Source organism: Passer montanus, unplaced genomic scaffold (assembly GCF_014805655.1).
Source record: "Passer montanus isolate IOZ18808 unplaced genomic scaffold, ASM1480565v1 scaffold13, whole genome shotgun sequence".
NCBI lineage: Eukaryota > Metazoa > Chordata > Aves > Passeriformes > Passeridae > Passer > Passer montanus.
In genome coordinates, this window is record NW_024359832.1 from 3,388,274 (window position 1) to 3,406,726 (window position 18,453).

Sequence of the window (18,453 nt, forward strand, 5' to 3'; positions counted from 1 at the left end):
TTGTAAAACTGGTTTTGCCATATTACTGCAAGTTAATGTGTAATACATTACAGCACCATGCAGTGAAAACCAGCTTCATTAAATTTATGTACTCAAAGCACCTTGCTCCTGCCTCTCACTGAGCTGTCCCATGGTGAATATGCACCCATCCTGGAAACACGCTGGTCTAACAACTGGAGCCAACAAGGCTTGCCTACCAGGCTTCCACTTCCCAATATAATCTTTCTGTAGGCTGCTTGGGGAAAAATTTGAAGAAGGTGTTATTAACATTCTGACACAGAAAAATTAAACAGCTGCTATAATCAAGCTGGCAGTAAATAAATGAAAAAGCACAAGAACTTGTGAAACTGGTGCTTAATTTGCAGCAAGAAATGGTCTGCAGTACAAAGGTCAGGTATCTACAGTGTATTTATTTATCAGAACAGCTACACCCTTACATAAAGACTGAGTAGGCCACCTTAGACCTCATGGTGACTGTGAGCTTAGTTCAAATTCCAACCATATTCTAACAGGCAAAAAATGGATGAATAGATATCCTTGTCACTGACCATAAAGAGATGGATGTTTGTTTGCTGTTTTTTTCAAACTTCCATGTGATAAAAATGATATCTGGAAAAAGCAGTAAAGAAGACACGTCCATACAGGGAAGCTTCCGTCAAAGGCTGTAGGAGTCTTCAGCATTTGTAAAAATTTAGCTACTGTTTCCTGATCAAAAATCAGAACACTTGGAACAAGCCTGTATCATGGCTGGGAGGAAAAAAGACAGAACTCCAAGCTTTTGTGAGCCAGCCACTTAGGATACATCTCTTTTCTATTAAAAAGGTGCATTATTGAAAAAATGGAATTTATTTTCAGAAAATGAAATGAATTCACTCGTCAAAAGTACTCCTGAGAAGCAATGCAGACCATTTTCTAGTATGTACAGGGCTGGTGACACTTGTTTCAGGACAATTCCTCCTCCTCCCCAGCTCCCCCCAGCAGATTTCACAGATGGGAGGCCCGACAGGCCCACCAAAGCACATCACCATCCCTCCCACCTCAGGCACCGCCAGCCTGGCTCCTGCTCAGCTCCCACCATGTTCTGAACCATGGCACCATTTTAAAACCTGCCCAAAAGGAGTCAGTGCAAATCTGCCCTGCTGGAAGGATACTTCCTAGCACACTTGCCAGTTTTATTTTGCTGGAATTTAAATAATGAGAATCCACATCCTTCTCAAAGTATTCTAGAAAATTCTCCCTACATAACTCCGGGATGCAGCCCCGATGAGTAGAGTTTGAAGTTTTGAATATGTACCCTTTGGGATGAAGATTTTATTATGGCATGATTCTTTCAAGTGTGGCTGGAAAATGAAGATGGTAGAGAACAGATTTCCATAGAAACTGGTAACTGATGTATTTCCTTCCAAAATCGTACAGATTTTTTAACATATCCAAGTCTTCTTGACCTGCCTAAATTTAGTTGGTGCAGCTATATAAGGAACTTAATTGCCCATTAATTTGTCCTGAGATATGGTAATAATGAGTAGCTGCCAAGATTGGTTTGGTATCAGCATTTAAAAGCTGTAATTTGGTTAGCAATGTATTGCCTCTGAGGATTGCTTTGTTCTCCTTCTTAACCATTCACCCTACATACCAAAACACATCTAATTACTTTAAATAGTGTTCTTCATTTCACTGCCTGGAAAACCTCACAACTCACTGAAACACTCTCCACTGAGACTGGCTGTGAGACAAACACGCCTAATACATCAGCTTTGGGTTTTCTTCTCTAGTTTTGAAATACGGATGACACTCTTTTTTTATCCCTTGTTTAAAAAACACAGATAATTTAGTACATAACCATGAATAATTTATTACAAGAGAAATATTAGCATAATTTCAATTACAAAAATCAAAGTTATTCCAAACTAGTGACTAAATATAAACATTAAAAAAATAGCATCTCTTACAACAAATATTTTTATACAAAAAATTAATCACTAATTTTTTTCTAACATGATGGACTTCTTGTACACCATGAAAATAACCATTAACTTTGGTTTTTTGATATTGTTAGAAAATAAAATTCTTTTATTATTAGTTGCTATTTATGTGCAATAGCAGATACACAGGTCCAGTAGAAAATACAGGAATTTTGCTTGGTATAAGCTAATTATTGCCAGCAGTTGGTATATAAGGAGTCCACACCCTTCTCAAAGAAAATATTATGACAAATCTTTAAAAAATGCCAATGCGCATCCATTCAAGAACTGGGCTGGTTGCTATTTCTTGGTCACACAACAGTGATGACTCTATAAGCAAATAAAGGGGCCGCAAACTATGCAAAAGCATTTCTTCTTCTCTTTTTTACAGTCAATATTTTCTTCAGTTATTCTTTGAATTGTGTAATTCAGAGTGTAAAACAATTCAAGTTTTGGTTAAAGAACAAACTGCAAAACCCCTTCCATTTTTTGTCTTTTTATTGATTGTATTACTTTTTTTTAACTATTAAGATTTTGAAGCTTGAATCTGGTCAATAAAACCAAAGTATTCTCTACATTAACTAAGAATTAATGAAACCCTGTTAGTAGATTTTCTTGTCTGAAGCTTTTTTAACACAAGTATTTTAACAGCAAAGAATTGCTGTGAATTTCATCTCTCAAGCTGAAAAATATTCCAAATTGATAATGTATACAATGTCATTATATTTTGAAGGCAAGTATGTTTTTAGTGAAAATGTCCCTTTTGCTGGGTAACAGTGATGCCACACAAATATATGAAATATAAGCAGCAACCCTTTTGTAAAGGATGAGCTTTCTTTGGCAGAACAATTTTCTATCCATCCAAACTGCCCTCTTCTACCAAACCTTTTGAACATTAGAAAACATATAGCTTGCTTCATGAGGAAGTTCTGCTTGGCATATAAATTTCAGCTGATTAAAACCAGGGTTTTTTTAACTGCTGAAGTGCTGGCATCTCTGGCAAACTTTCTGGACTCACACTTAAAAATTCAAAGATTGGAAATGCTGCTTTCTGATGAGCTTGTCACCAACCACACGTCTGATTGCTGAAGTTACTTACTTACAAATTGGAAAGCAAAGAGAATTGTAATGAGTAAACCATGGACTGTGCAAGCTTTTTTTGTGACAGGAAGATCAGTGACCACAACTGAGGAACTGCAGTACAGTTACCAATCTTCAAGGCTTCTGGTAGGTTAATATTCTGTTAAACATCTAATAGGGGTGAATATTATTTTTTAGAAAAGTTCAAACTCAAAAAAAGACATTCTGATGTTTCTCACCCCTTGCCTACAGCTCATCCTTTACTTAGTATTTTTAGTATTGCAAGGATTGTAAAATGAATTTATGAATTTTGCACTAAGAATAAAAATTAACAGGACTGCTTTACTATTAATCAAGAACAATACCTTCCCAGAAAATGAGGAAAATTTTGAAAAGCTGAAGTGGATTCTAATTAATAGATGGCTATATTAAGAAAAAGTATGGAAATAAGTAAAGCCCCTTCTTAATCCTCAAAATAATATAAAAAAGTGGAAATGTTTAATTGCATGTTCTGGTTTTCTCCTGCTTTTGAATACTAAATTCTATTACGTCATGTATCTTTTTATGCCAGTAGCAACTGTTTTCAGGCCTCTAATGAATTTTCTTTTTCTTAAACCAGGACTTAGTTTTGAAATAAAAAAGTACAGGCACATTCAGAAAGTCACAATCCATTCAGGATTCCTTGGGTAAAAAGCTGAGATGTATCAAGAATTGTATTTGCTAAATTTTTTTTTGTGACATCTAATCAATGTTCATTGGCAGGTCATCAAAAGTGAAAAAATCTTGCATAAAATTTTATACTAAAAACTGAAAGGCTTAAACACTGTTTTCCTCATATTATGTCTCCAATGAATATCCTTCATGTAGAGTATCTACAAACTCGCTTGGCAATAAATTATAAAAATATAAAGAAAGCCAGAAATATTAAGGCCATCACCAAGGTAATAGCAGAGAACCTGCCACTTCAGCAAGGATTGTCTTTTATCATCAAAAGAAAATTGCATTTTTTAAACACGGCTTACAAAGACCATTCTTTTTTGCTAGTATTTCCCAAGAAGAGATGATACATAATAAAGGGCCATGTTTTTCATTGCCTAACGTATTATCACCACCAGGTTTCTGGCTGCCGTGCTAATTACTGAACATTTTCAATCATTACTGCCAACAGCTGATATAGAGAGAAGTAGTCCACACTTAACAGGCCTCACAGACAAACTTCCAGAGGACTGCAGAAAAGTAGAGCTTTCTGGTAGACATGGGTGGGCTGAGTTTGCAATTCATGATACTTTGATGATGAACACTGCTTGAGTGTTTCACTGACTGAACAAAATGTTGTCCTCCTCATATGCCAAAGCTGGGTCTTCCATGCTCTCCAGCAAAGTGTGACTGGTTTCAAATTCACGGTGGGGCAGTGACGGTTCTTTGGCAACACTGGACATCAGCTGACTCCAGGTGATGTCAGTGTTTTTGAAAGCATGCAGTAGGAAAATGCCGATGATGATGCTGCAGAACCCACTCAGGGTTCCTATGATATCACCCGGTTCCATACTACTCCACTCCTTGAACAAGATGATGGAGCACGTCACCACTGTCGTGGTGAAGCACACGTAGTAAATGGGGGTCACAAGGGATGTGTTGAACACGTCCAGGGCTTTGTTGAGATAGTTTATCTGAGTGCTGACTGAGAGCACCAAGGTGCCCACCAAAATGTAAACCAGGGGATGGCGATAGGCTGGCTTCCTCTGCAGCATCTGTTTAATGGCAATGCCCAGGCCTTTCACAGACGAGACAGAGAAGGCACCGATGAGCGAGCAAATTAAAATGTAGATCAGGATATTTGTCTGACCTCTCTTTGGAGCCACAACAATGATCAGGACGAGGGCAATGACTGTTAGGAGAACAGCAAATGTAACAAACACTGTAAAAAAGAGGAAAGGGAAGAGTAATGCACATGAGGTAAAACACCAGACTACGCCCACAAATATGCTCAGAGTTCTTCAGTTCTGTCCTGGAAAGCTCCCTACAAACTGCAGCATGTCTTCACTGCAATTGCATACAGACCTGGATCTTGCAGCTTTCTTTCCATCTCATCTAGTGAGGTGACCTCCTCCTCCTCTGGAGCATGAATAACCATGACTGTTGACCCCAAAATGCTCAGTACACAGCCCAGCTTTCCATGAATATTCAGCTTCTCTTTTAAAAAATAGGATGACAATATAGCACTGTTCAGCAAAATAAAAATAAAATGTTCAGCTCCACCAGGCACAGAAGACATTCAAAATCTCTCTGTGTAGCATAGCAGTAAACATCTTTTGAGTTTGGATATATGGTAAACCACCCTAAAACAGTCAAATTGTAAGGAGTTTTTCCAAGAAAGTTGGTCATGACCAAGAAGGTAAAGTCAGGTTTTAGGGAGTTGAGACACCCTCATTGCTTCCCTCCAGGTTGTAAAAGGGTCCAAATTGCTAAGGAACTTCTCACTCCTGATTGCCTGGGTCAGGGTATGCACTCTCACTGTAGATTAACCACAAGAGCAGATTCTTTTTTTCAAAAATGATTCAAAGTACTTTATTTGCCATTACAACCAATGCACATGAGTTTTGGAAACTGTTCCTCATCCCTCCCCAGGCTCTCCCACCCAGGCACACTTTCTGCCTAGCTTCCAGGGCTGCCCCCAAAACACAGAGAAGGCATGTCTCTCCCTTCAAAGAGATCAACCCCAGGATCTCCATGGGGTTGATTATTTAACCTAAGGACAATAACACAGCCTAAATAACACCACTCACAGGGCATGATTAGCCTGTTAGAGAACAACCTTGGACACAGGCACAAGCTTAATGGTGTGTGAACACACTCACAAATAGTTATTCAATCCACTGATCAAAATACAGACTTTTTTTTTCCCACAAGGGTAATGAGTTCACTGACATGAAGTTCTAACAACCTCTCCATCTCATGAAAATTTGAATGATTGCAATCCCCATCAAAGAAGAGGGCAATAAAGCTCAAGCTGTTTTTGCACAGCAGCAGCCAGGCAGCCAGCTGATCTGCATTCACCAACATGCTGACCCCAGCACCACTGCAGGGACTCATTAGTTTTGCTATGACAGAACAGCTGCAGTTTAAGCAGGTAGATTATTCCAAGCATCCTAGGGGTTTTTTTTTTGTTTGTTTGCTTGGTTTTTTTGTTTGGGTTATTTTTTTGTTTTGTTTTTAATATGTGGCGCATGTTGTTTTAAACACAGTGTTTCATATAATATACTCAGTTCTTAAAAATCAGAGTTTTACACTTAAAATACTATAATTTCGTTTTGCTAAAAATTATTTCCTATAAAATTTTTGTATGCACAGTCCATGTCTTTGCTGCTGCTATGATAGCCACATTGCTGTATGTGCTTAAGAACTTGGAACTTTTTTTTTCTTCATACATAGGAAACAATAAGTCTGTGAAGGTCATTTATATTTCAAAAGAACCACAAATTTTAATTATGGATACAGAAGAAAGCCTATATTTTCTTTTCCTTCTTGCCAGAAAGATTTCAAAAAGACAAAACAAAATCAAAAGGTTTACTAACTCTGCCTTAACATGAAATTATGCTCCTACAAATATAAATGTTTTTGAAAACATTTTGTGTAGGAATGCTGTATTTTTATTTAAAGTTTAGTCACAGCTGAAGAACAGGATACCAGTTTTTTAAAAAGCTCCCGTTCTCTAGGAATAGATAAATTACCTTCTGTCAGCAGTATACCTTGTTTATGCTGATAAGAATTACTTTATGATCTAGGTGGAAGGCTACAGGGAAGGAATTTAGTGGCCTTTGCAACAAGACTTTTGATTCTGTCTACCCAGAGAACTCATTCTAAATAAGGAAAAATATCTTTCCAGCAAGCAACAAAAAGCATTTTCTGCTCATCAATTACTTTTCAGTTTTCTAATTAAAAATCTCTACTTTTGGCCAAAGAGTATTTTTTCCCTCATGCAGTGAGTGGTTCACCTGCCAAGGCTTGCTCCCAACTGATACTGACCTTATGAGAACACTCAGTGCACCCAAGGGGGTAACCAAGGTTGCAGGTGCAAAGGCATAGGCAGCAAAATTTGCAGCTTCTCCTAATCCCACTGCAGAAGAAAGAATATTTGAATCAGCTTGGAGGAGAATATTAAAAGGCACACTACTGTAAATACTTTCTATGACAGTTATTACAGCAAATACAAACCAAAATCTTTTTTCTGCACTATATTTGAACATTTTCATTTCAAAATTAGCTGCACAACCTCTTTTGGAAGTAATAAATGCTGAAGAAAGTTAAATACTTTTCTCCTAATACTCCTAGAAGCTGGACAGATACAATTCCATGGCATTTGACCTGATATTAAAGAAAAGATGGTTATTCTGCAAAGAGCTCTGAAGACCAAATGCAGTATTTGAAAGATGGCATATGAGAACAGCTTGTCATGAATGTGATTGCAAGGACATTTCTTTTAAGTGAAGGGAATGAAAAATCAGACAATAAATCTCTTTCAAACAATCTGCTTTTTGCAGATTTACATATAGGCTGAGAGGAAAGAACTGACTTACTGGACAGCAGTCCAGCCCACCAAAGCCATTCCTTCAAATAAGAATATCCACCTTGTCCTGGAAGAGAAAAAAACCCTTATTTCAGAAGAAACAGATCACCTTATTGTAAGAAACAAAAATCACAGCTTCACATTTGCACCTACAAAGTACAAAAGAGCATTGTTTGCAACAAGAAGAATATTTGATTTTGACTGACCACAATATTTGATTTTATTAACCACTCTACTGCTTTGTGACTTGGACTTCTAAAAAATGCTATTTGACTAAATATACACAGAGGGGAAGTTTCAAGCAAAAATAAAATGTTTATAAACATTGTTGGTGAGCTTAACAGATGTTTCAAAATGCTTGTCCAATATATTCATACAGTCAACTGCGGTTTGACTCTCCTTTTACTTTAGGTTAAATTTTGAATATTCATACATATATTCATACAGTCAACTGCGGTTTGACTCTCCTTTTACTTTAGGTTAGAAGAAATTAGAAAGAAAAATGCCCCTGTGTGCATGACTTTTTTTTTTACATAAAGCATAAGTATATATAATATTCAGTATCAGAGTTTTTTCAAATAACTAAATTCTCTGGAATAATATTTTCCAATAAACACAACAAACAAAAGAAAAACTGCTAATGCTATGTATTTAAATTCATGCAAAGGAAATTATGAGATTTGTTCAACTGTTCTTTTTCTAGCTGTTCATCTGTTGACTTTGATGAAGGGACAGTTGTACTAACTGTAGAAACTTGTGTAATAAATGTCATTTCTACAACTCATTGCACTCAAAAAAAGCTGAGCAAAACCAAAAAGCTAAACCAGCTTAAGACTTTCAATCTCAAATGAGGGGGAAGAAAGATTGAAAAAAGAGGGAGAAGGGCATTTTGAAGGGTAAAACAAATGGAGAATTTTACTTTGGTAACTAATTGCTGTCAGTGAGGAAATCGCACCAGCTCACTAGATTTAACACCCCCTGCATCTCCCACAGTCCTATGAGTTCTGAAATCCCAGTCCATGTAATCACATACAGAAATAATACCATGTCTCCATCCCTCACCAAGACAGGACTTCTGATCACCATTAAAATAGCTTTAAACATGTGATCTGTGACTTGAACCTTGATTTTGTCAAGTTCTAAGAGGTGTTTGTGTCCCCAGCAGGAGCAATGATGGGGACACATCACTTACCAGCTCGGGTGACTCCTCTGTCTGCCAGTTTCAAAAGTCCTTTCTTCTTCAGTATGAAACTAGACCCAATAAAGATACTGGAGCTTATAGCCAAAGCTAAGCCAATGTAGAGGTGGTATTTGCTTCCAGAAGGCATGGAAATGCTCCAGTTTGTTTCATTGCCTGTCCCTTCCATAGAGGTGAGGAGAGGAGAGCGTGACTCAGACACGTTGATGATCTGGCACCATGCCTGGCAGGAGTCACGGCAAGAAAAAGAGAGCACAGCACCTGGGAGCAGAAAAAGAAGGACAAATGATTCATGACACAGACCCAGCTCTGGAGGAGCCCTGGACTCACCCGGCTCACTCCTTTTCATGTCTTTGCAGAGCACCTGTAATTTCTGACTGTGCAAATACCACACAAAACCCACACAATGTACACAGTGCTGCCCTGGGTCATTACCCACTCCTGTAGCTCACGGGTGATTACATTATTTTACATCTGTGTTTTGCACTTCATTGGCTCAGACAGGCAATAAGAGGAACACCAAGCAATGCACCAAAAAAATATTAGCTTCAATTTAAAATTCAACTTAAAATCTTAAAAGCTAACCTAAGCCTCAAGATAAAGGGCCTCTTTTTTGTTGTGCAGAGATCACAAACACATAGACGAATCCAATTTTGGACTTTGTCTGTTAAAGTAAGCCTGCTGCTATTCAAGGCTTCTGTTTTTACATTAGTGGCTGAGATTGGAAAAACAAATGGAAAAAAAGGAAGGAAAATCAAACAGGGAACAAACTCTCACTGCATATGGGCACTAAGACATTGTATGAAAACTGTTCAGTGAATACTGTGTGAGCCAAGTCTTATTTAACCAATCACAAAATTTTCAGGTGAAGGCCTCATTACACCTCCCAGTAAATTTAATCTAACCTCAATAAGCCCTGGTGGAGGTAGATCACAGGCCACAGGGACAGATGCCCCAGCTATCCCTGTGACACTGCTGGAGAGCTGAGTGATCCGAGCAGAGACCAAAGCTTCACACTCAGCCAGCCAAGCACTATCAGTGCCACTATGATGACAGCCCGTGGGAATGACATCATTGTTATCAGCCCAGATTTGTTTCTAAAGGAAGAACAGGTACTGCATTTCCAAGAACAAAAGGAGCTGCTTTTTTTGCATGGGGAAGCAGGGGTCAGGCAGCAAAGCTGCAACAGGGCTCCGGCAGTCTAGGCTGACTTCACAGTTCGTCACAGTAGAGTGCATCAGGCAACCAGCGTGGATTACAGAATCTAGACTGGAAAACTCTTAGGAACTCTTAGCCTTTTTTGAAAAGAAGGCTTATTGTGAAGACATGTTAAAATGTGAAACAATTTGCAGAAGTACAAAAGCTCAGTCTACTGTGATACATAGGAAACAGGGGATGCAACAAATAGTTTTATTTACCATGTTTTCCCCGTAATTAAAATAACACATGAACAATTCATCCTGAAGAGTGACAGAATCAGTAATACACTCCCCTTTTTTCTTTCTTTTCTTCTCCCTTTTCCCAGCTGAAGAAATGCCACTTAGGGACTTGGTAGAAAAGGATGTGCCTCTGTGGTCACATGTGAGCTCTGGAAATAAAAATGTTAAATCCAAAGTACTTCACTGAACAATTAACAAGAAGCAGACTTGGATAATTCATTTAACACAGTTTAACAAAGAATAGTTCAAATACACAAAGTCCTAAAAATATCCTATTTGCAGTTAATTACAGCTAATACCAGGCAATGCTGGTATTAGCTCTGGGAGACAGCACCCTTTACAAGTAAGGAACTAGACTGAGTACCTGTTCCCTATTTTCTCATTCCATATTATACAGCAAACATACTACAGGAAGTCATAATTTGATTTGCAGGCTGTGCAAACATATTTCCTTGTTTGCCAAGAGTGTTTCCATATAACAGGAGTTGTTTTGTATTGCTAAGTCAGACTTAATAAAAATGTTCCCACAAGATAGGTATGTTCATATTCCACAGCCAAAGATTAAAATCTTAGAGAACTTAGATAAACATGCAGTTACTATTGCATAGTATATAGGATAGATACTATTCTACACTCTTATCATTACTAGAAATTACAGTTGGATAATGTAAAAATATGGAATTAGCAATTGCAACTGAAAGTATTTTAAAATTCTAAACTATTAGCATAGTCTTAGAAGAAGAAAAATTTGCATATGCTTGTTTTGACATAATTAGTGAAGAATAAATCATGAAACAAAATTACAGAAAAGTCCTTTAAGCATGAATATATTTTCTCTTAGTAAACACATACTGGGGCAAGATAAAAATGCCCCTGCTCATGGCAAGGGGGCTGGTTTAAATAGCCTTCAAAGGTCCCTTCCAATCCAAACTATTCTATTATTCTGTGAAAAAAACAACAGAGAGATGAATGAAATCCCTTAGCTCCCAATACCCCTACACTGATGCTAAACCAGGATGGTGTGAGAAGCAGTAACATTCCTTGCCTTTAATTAAAAGAAAACTTGAAGATAAACACTCCTGATAAGTATAGTCCTTCCGTTCCCTGTAACAGTAAAGGCAGCTTTCTATCTGTGCATTGGGTTTCTATAGTGAAGAAAATAACAATTTTCTTCCTCCTTTTTGGTGACTGGTGTACTTTCATTTAGCTGGAGATGAAGGGCAAGCTTATTTTGTTTCACATGAAACAAAATGTTTTTCTGTGCTCTAAAGTTTTTCATTCCTCAGCATACCTTACAATCAAGTAAGGAAAATTTAATCATGTCATTTGTACCAAGTCACCCAGTGACTGTCACAGGTTGTTTCTCTCCTTTCTGAATTACAATCTTTGCCCACATTCACAATAAAATATTGGATTTGTCACTGAGAAGAGTAATTTTGAATGCTTATGATCTCTGTTTATTGGGCTGAGCAGCTTCTCATAGTTAAAGAAAAAAAAAGTAATTTGTTCCCCTTGCATGAAAAGTGGCATGTAAGTGCACAGATCAAAGAACCACCTGAGTGACGGGAAGAGGAGGCTGATCTGGGAATTACTGTTATTTTATTACCCCTGTGAACAGTCTGAAGATCACTTGGAAAGGCTGAGGAAGATGACAAACCACTGAGGCTTCCTGGCTTGCTCAGCACAGAGTTTCTGTAGCTAAGCTGGTTTCACCTCCTACTTCCAAATGTCAACAAACATGAACGTGTCAGCAGGACTCCTCCTTGCAGAAATAATCTCTCCCAGCTCTGACTCAAGGCTGGCAGCAACAGGAAACCAGTCTGAGCCGAGGCAACTGCTGGTGTAACTTCTGAACTTTTTTTATGATTCAGCTAATTTTTTTTTTCTTTTTTTCCCCTCAAACATCTAAATATTCTCCATGTGAATTGGGCAGACCAGCCAGCCCGGTGCTACGCACTGCTTGTGACATGTCTAACTTGCTGTCATTCTGCAGTTCAGGGCTGACTGGCCTTGGTTAGTGACAGCCAGCTTGGTTCTTAACCTGCCACTGAAGGTACTGGTCCTAAGTCATCTCGAAAACGAATTGCTCTGATTAGACAATAATTTAACTATTTCTAATGAGCTCACGGCTCAGCTCACCCCTGGCAGAAACATGAAACGCCCTTCTCGGTCACCCAGGAAATACCAAGCCCACCTTCGCCAAGGCGCAGCTCCTGGGGCCAAAAGTGGGTGTATCGAGAAGCCGCAAGGAATTCCTCCCTGGCACACCTGGAGTGGAGACTCACCAAAAAGCACAAAACAAAGCTGAAAAGATGTTTAACCCGAGGCGGCCGCGGGAGTAGCGCCGGACACGCTCCTCGGAAAACACCTGGGTGATGCCGGGGCGGAGGAAAATCTCACCCGGGGGCTCCGGGCACCGGGGCTGCAGCAGCGCACGGCCGCGCCCCGAGCCCCGCGCGTCCCGAGCGCCGCGAACCCCCGCGCAGCCCGAGCAGCCCCGGCCTCCCCGGGCCCCGCAGACACTGACCCGCAGACACTGACCCGCAGACAGACAGACACTGACCCGCAGACAGACACTGACCCGCTGGGCAGCACGGCGGGCGGGCAGCGCCTCTCCGGGCCCGCGGCTCCACGGCTCCGCCCGCCCGGGCGCGGCACGGCGCACCTGGGCGCGCCCGCTGGCCGCTGGAGACGGGGGTGGCATCCCCGCCACCGCTCTGGACTCAGCCTGGGGGGAAAGGGCCCGAACGGGCTTTCAGGATCGTCACCGAGTCCCAGACCTGGGGAGTTCTGTGGCCCCACCTGAACACTGAATCCAAAGAAGAGCGCGCTCTCCTGATGAACCTTGGCAGCATTTGCCTCTCCTGGGAGTTTCTATAGATTTAATTTTTTTCCCCTTCACAGCTGGGAGAAGAGATGAGCAGTCTTGATGTGCAACCGCTTATGTCTGTGACAAGCTGCCTGTACTCGCTTTGGCCAGTGGATCTGCGGGCAAGCAGAGGGATCCCCCGGCCAGATTATGGCAGCGTCCTGGAACAAGGGCAGTGCCGGGTGATGCATACCCTGAGATGACTCCCTGTGGCTTAACAGGCTCCAAATTGTTACAGAAATAATTATCTTTATTACCCAATGAATAGTTTCAACTAAGGTCTTGGTTTTGACATGATTAAAGTGAAATACATTTACAAAATGTAAGGCTTAATAAAACATTACATGTTGCCCAGCAAATTTCCTGGGACACTCTGCAGACCTTTAGCATGCACAAGGATTTCTCTAACTGGAGGCAAAATTGCAAATTTAACACACCTCCACAGAGCACCACAGCGACATGCAGGATTAAGATTAGAGCTGTAACCAGGCTTTGCAGCACAGTACCAAAACTAATCATCATTGGTTTTGAAAAGTTGTACCATTGGGGCATACTACTGAAATACATTGACATTATCAGCAAAATAATTTGGTTTTCCTTGGCTTAGGTAGGTATCCTTGACTTTGCAATCCTGTGGTTAAACCAAGAGATCAGTTTCAATGTCTAAATCTCATTTTTAATTTCTCTATTTATTTTTTAGCATAACCAGCACTCTGTATGTTAGGAGAAAAGGAACATTGGATTTGCTTTTTGTGATTTTAGTTACCATTCCACTTTACTATGTCTGCACTATAACAACTTCTAGGGAGGGTGGCCTGAATCCGGTGCAGGCTGCATGATAAATAGTTTGGCTTCTCTGCTTTAACATTTATAAAGCAGGTTACTGCTAAAAAAAGGGAGCAATAATTTTAAAATGGTATTTGAAAGAGTTAAATTAAAATTTTAGAGCGTAATCTGAAAGTTTGGGAGAAAACTGTGATCTTCTTCTTGTACAACAGAAGCATGCCCATAGGATAAAACCACATACATGGACAAATGTATGTCTGCTTCAAAATCCTATTTTTGTTCTGTGTCCTCTCAGATCTGTCAATTCTGTTTGTTCATATCCCTGTTTCTGAAAAAATGTGTCAATTTTTTGAGCTTGCTGCAATCCTACAAGTGACTCTGTTGGCAGATCTGCTGAGAAGGGAAGTGGTAATATCCACAAAGTCCTGCTGAAGCAGCAGAGAAGGGTGGGAGAGGGTGAGCTGCCAAGGACCACCTCTTCGTCTGGCACAGCTCTTGCTGACCTGCTGCTCACAGCTTCACGGTGGTGCAGTACCTAGAGCAAGAATACAGAGAAACAACACAGCTAACATGTGTGTAGATGGGCTTCTGAACCAGCCAAGTCCTTTAGCAGGCCATGGACATCAAAGTCTATTTAATCAATGAAAAAAATATTTAATGTGATTTACACATTTGTTGACAGCTGGCTGAACATGAACCAGCAGCGTGCTCAGATGGCTGGGAAAACCAATGGCATCCTGCCCTGTATCAGCAATAGTGTGGCCAGCAAAATTTTGTCCCCCTGAAGCTGGCACTGATGAGGCCACACTGTGAGTCCTGTGTTCAGTTCTGGGCCCATCACTACAAGAAAGATACTGAGGTGCTGGAGCAAGTCCAGAGAAGGGAAATGGAGCTGGTGAAGGGTCTGGAACAAAAGTCATGTGAGGAGTGGTGAGGGAGCTGGGGGTGTTTAGCCTGGAGAAAAGGAGGCTCAGGATAAACTTTACCTCTCTACAACTGCCTGAAAGGAGGTTGTAGTTAGAAGAAGGTTGGTCTCTTCTGCCAAGACAAAAGCAACCAGACAAGAAGAGACAGCTTCAGGTTGTGCCAGAGAAGGTTTTTCTTCACTCAGAGGCTTGTCAAGCATTGGAACAGGCCACCTAAAGAAATGGTGGACTCGCCATCCCTGGAGGTATTCAAAAGATGTACAGATGTGGTAGTGATGGGTATGGTTTAGTGGTGAATGTAATTGTGTTGGGTTAACTTGTACTTAATGATCTGAAGAGTATTTTCCAACTTAAATGACACTATATACTTATTGTTCCTTGGCTGAAAATCTTTACATGCTTCACATTTTTATATTGTAATAAACTGCAAAAACCACTAAGAGACCCTTTTTCTTCAGAGAAAAAAAAAGTGAAGTCACAAAAAACTTGTGACTAGCAATCCAAGTCAATGGACAGATGCAAAAACCTTGCAATCTATCATATTATTACAGAACAGAGTAGGCATACTTCAGGTGTAAATACTTCACTGATGATTAGCAGTTTTCATACTCAACTTATTTTGAAGAAGTTTGAGACAATGTCAGGAAGAAACTAACTACATAAAAGTAATTTATCAACATTGATATATTTTTCTTTATTTTGGATGACATGTAAAGGTCAAATGGCAAAGAAAATAAAGTATTGATACACAATCTTATTAACTGACATAAAGAGAAAACAGATGCCAATTTGCCATTCAAAATGACACTTATGACTGATTTAGAGCAATGCCTGGATCATAAGCTAATGCAAATCAGCACAGACCCATTTAATTCCCTGGAGCTGTGCCAGATACAGCTAAGCACAGATCAACCTTTTGTTTATGAAGCAAAAATATGCATGTAGTAACAGTCCAAGCAATTTTGTGGCAGTTTCCATTTCTCCCAAAGAGGAATAAATGTCTATGAAAACCTGCTATGCCCTTCTATGCTATTGCACTATTTTTCCCCCCATTAAATATTTGGAAAATGCAAGAGAAAATTTATGTTAAAATGCTGCTACTTATGTAGTTACCTAACTTCATTAACTATGTAATATATGAAAGGTTTCATGAAACTTTCCTTAAAGCCAGCAATCACTGACTTTAATTGTTGATCTTTCATAAAAATGGAAGCACTGACTATCTAGCCAATTTCAGTCTTTTACATTTATAACTAAAACAGTCATTGTAAACATCATTTTTGTGCCTTAATAAATCCCTTCTTTACCTCTGTGTTAGCCATGAACTACTTAATTCCCATAATTTGTGTGTCTCCTTGGCTTTGTTATAAATTCTTTAATCTTGTTGAGGATTTTTTTTCTTATGTGCATGTACATTGAGTTCCTTATGCAGTATTGAATTATATTATCGTAAATACTGAAGATGATGACAAGTTTCACCACAATTAGAAAACCTGTTCACTGTGCAGCTGGTTCAGTTGCAGACATGAAGCAAGAGCTATCTCTTTTATTATTATTTAGGAAAATTGCCTGTGGCATTTTGAAATCCTGTTCTCATTGCTCAGCTTCCCTGTTCTGTATTACTCTGCCAGCACTTGTTGCTACACGACAGTGTCCAAACATGAGTTCTGTTCAATACAGAAGCTACAGACAGATTCGTTACCTGTCCTGGCATGTAGCCACACAAAAATTACTGGAGTAGATTTGTGAATGAAGCTCTGACCATGGGATCTCTATCTTCCCCACTACACAGTGATTTAGTGCAGACCTGCAGGAGCAATACATGAAGAAATTAGGTCCAACTGAGAAAAAAAAAGGTCTCTAGACTGAAGTTTAAAATTATTAGATTGCTCTACTTGCTATGTAGAGATTAATTGTATATATGTTCCCTTATAAATGCCCAGATAGTGTCATCTTCACTCCTTCTATACTACAAAGAGTGAATAACATGCAAGGCTGGATTTATGAAACCTTTTTTATCTACAGTGCACTTTCTACATCTCTTATTGGTGGCAATGTCATATATGGATGATTTTTGTTTAAGCAGAATTAATATAAGTTGAATCACCCTTTTATGTGTAAATGTTTCAGCATCATTATTCCATGCAACCAACCAAGATTTCCTATGTTATTTTAACTTGAAATAAAATTCTGCTAAACAGAAGTACTGACTGTACAGAACTTCTGGAGCTTTTGTAGGGTCACTACAATTATTTTTTTATCCAATTTATACCCTTGAATGAAGATCTAGTATTTTACAGAGAGTTTTCTGATAAGCCTGTCTCTTTGTTCCTTGCAGGTTTCAACCTGGGAGTTGAGGAGGCATCTCAGGGGAGAAACACCCACCAAACATGGAAGACTCAAGGATAATCTTACTGCAGGTTCAGCTCAGGTCACAGAAGAAAGTGCCAGGCATGGCCAGACACAGTGTGGACATTTCAGAAGTGCTAGTTCATGTGCAGAGTAGCCATGCAGAAACTGGGATCTGGACATGGAGGATGATGATGAGAGGCTTTGAGACAGTGTTTGAGCGCACTGTGTGGTGCTGTGCTCTGTGCCTGAGAGCCTTTGTGATTCTAGCCTCATCTGTACATTAGAATCCAACTCACAAACACACATCTTAAATTGCTTCTATTTCACTCTCCATCAACCTAAAGTAAAAATACAGTACCACCTACTGGTGGAGACGCTGTTGGCACTGATGGTTTTCTAGTCATCAAGCCTCACTGGGGCAAATTGAGCTTCATGACACTGAATACTACATAAGACCATAAATAAGCCAGATGCCCTGGAGTCTTCTCAGCTGCAGCACTTCCAACATGACATTAATTGCTGAAATCACATCAACACTAGAAAAACCAGAACAATATTTGCAGAATATAAGCTTCCCAAAACTGTGATCCCAGTCCAAACACTCACCTGTTTACAGAGCTTCAACACAGTAAGCTGAAAAGCAATGTGGTGCCATTAAAACCTGCTTAATTTATAAGTCATACATATGCGTAATATATCTAGTGTTTTGGCTATGGGTATCTGAAACTACATGTAGAATTAATAGGATTGAGAAGAATTACAGATGATGACAATGCAAGATGCAAAAACAGATTATAGTTGGCCTACTAAAACAGTAATCCATTAGTGCAGTCATTCTCCCATCAGTCAAGGTTACTTCACTGGAATACAGAATGACAGGAAAAATATTCATGACAAAATATTGACATTAAACTAATATAATCATCAGTGAAGTCTATGACATCTACGTAACTGGCTTTTAAAGGAGAGCAGAATTGACACCACTATGTTGAGCCTATCCAGAGTTTGTCCTGCAAACTTCTTCACAGGCTAGTGAGGTCCTGGCCACTGTCAGACAAGGAAGTGGCCAGGCCTAGTAGGACTCATCTTCCTCTGTTTGAGAGCTTTGAAAAATTCCAGGGTAAACCAATAAAGAAAAAAAAAAGTTAGTTTTGCTTTGCAGGACTTATTATTTTATAAGAAAACTGGCAGTTCTATACCAGATTAAAAAGGTATGTCAACTCTTTTGTGACACGTAACAAGGAATATGTCCCAAACATTTAGTGTCACACATAT

The 18,453-nt window shown here is 39.4% G+C and overlaps 1 protein-coding gene across 4 annotated transcripts; it reads right to left on the reverse strand.

Moving 5' to 3' along the window:
- Positions 1–1,971: 1,971 nt before the first annotated feature.
- On the reverse strand, positions 1,972–12,839 carry NIPAL1 (NIPA like domain containing 1). 4 transcript variants are annotated; one of them, XM_039698953.1, is made up of 8 exons: positions 12,827–12,839; positions 12,440–12,613; positions 10,225–10,394; positions 8,801–9,067; positions 7,619–7,675; positions 7,068–7,158; positions 5,103–5,263; positions 1,972–4,959 (listed from the first exon to the last, which is right to left on the reverse strand). In XM_039698953.1, the coding sequence occupies exons 4-8, from the start codon at positions 8,973–8,975 to the stop codon at positions 4,355–4,357; spliced, it is 1,089 nt and encodes a 362-aa protein (XP_039554887.1). In that variant the 5' UTR covers positions 8,976–9,067; positions 10,225–10,394; positions 12,440–12,613; positions 12,827–12,839; the 3' UTR covers positions 1,972–4,354. The 4 variants fall into 4 exon arrangements, with proteins under 4 accessions (XP_039554887.1, XP_039554886.1, XP_039554888.1 ...); XM_039698952.1 differs by lacking the exon at positions 12,827–12,839 and having other exon boundaries at positions 12,440–12,806; XM_039698954.1 differs by lacking the exons at positions 10,225–10,394; positions 12,827–12,839 and having other exon boundaries at positions 12,440–12,806.
- Positions 12,840–18,453: the final 5,614 nt, after the last annotated feature.

Coding starts and splice junctions, on each gene's coding strand:
- NIPAL1 (XM_039698951.1), bottom strand. CDS start 9,155: ATGAAAAGGAGTGAGCCGGGTGAGTCCAGGGCTCCTCCAGAGCTGGGT. Junction 7,159..7,618: donor GTGGGCTGGACTGCTGTCCA/GTAAGTCAGTTC, acceptor TTTCTTCTGCAG/TGGGATTAGGAGAAGCTGCA. Junction 4,960..5,102: donor AAGAAAGCTGCAAGATCCAG/GTCTGTATGCAA, acceptor TCTTTTTTACAG/TGTTTGTTACATTTGCTGTT.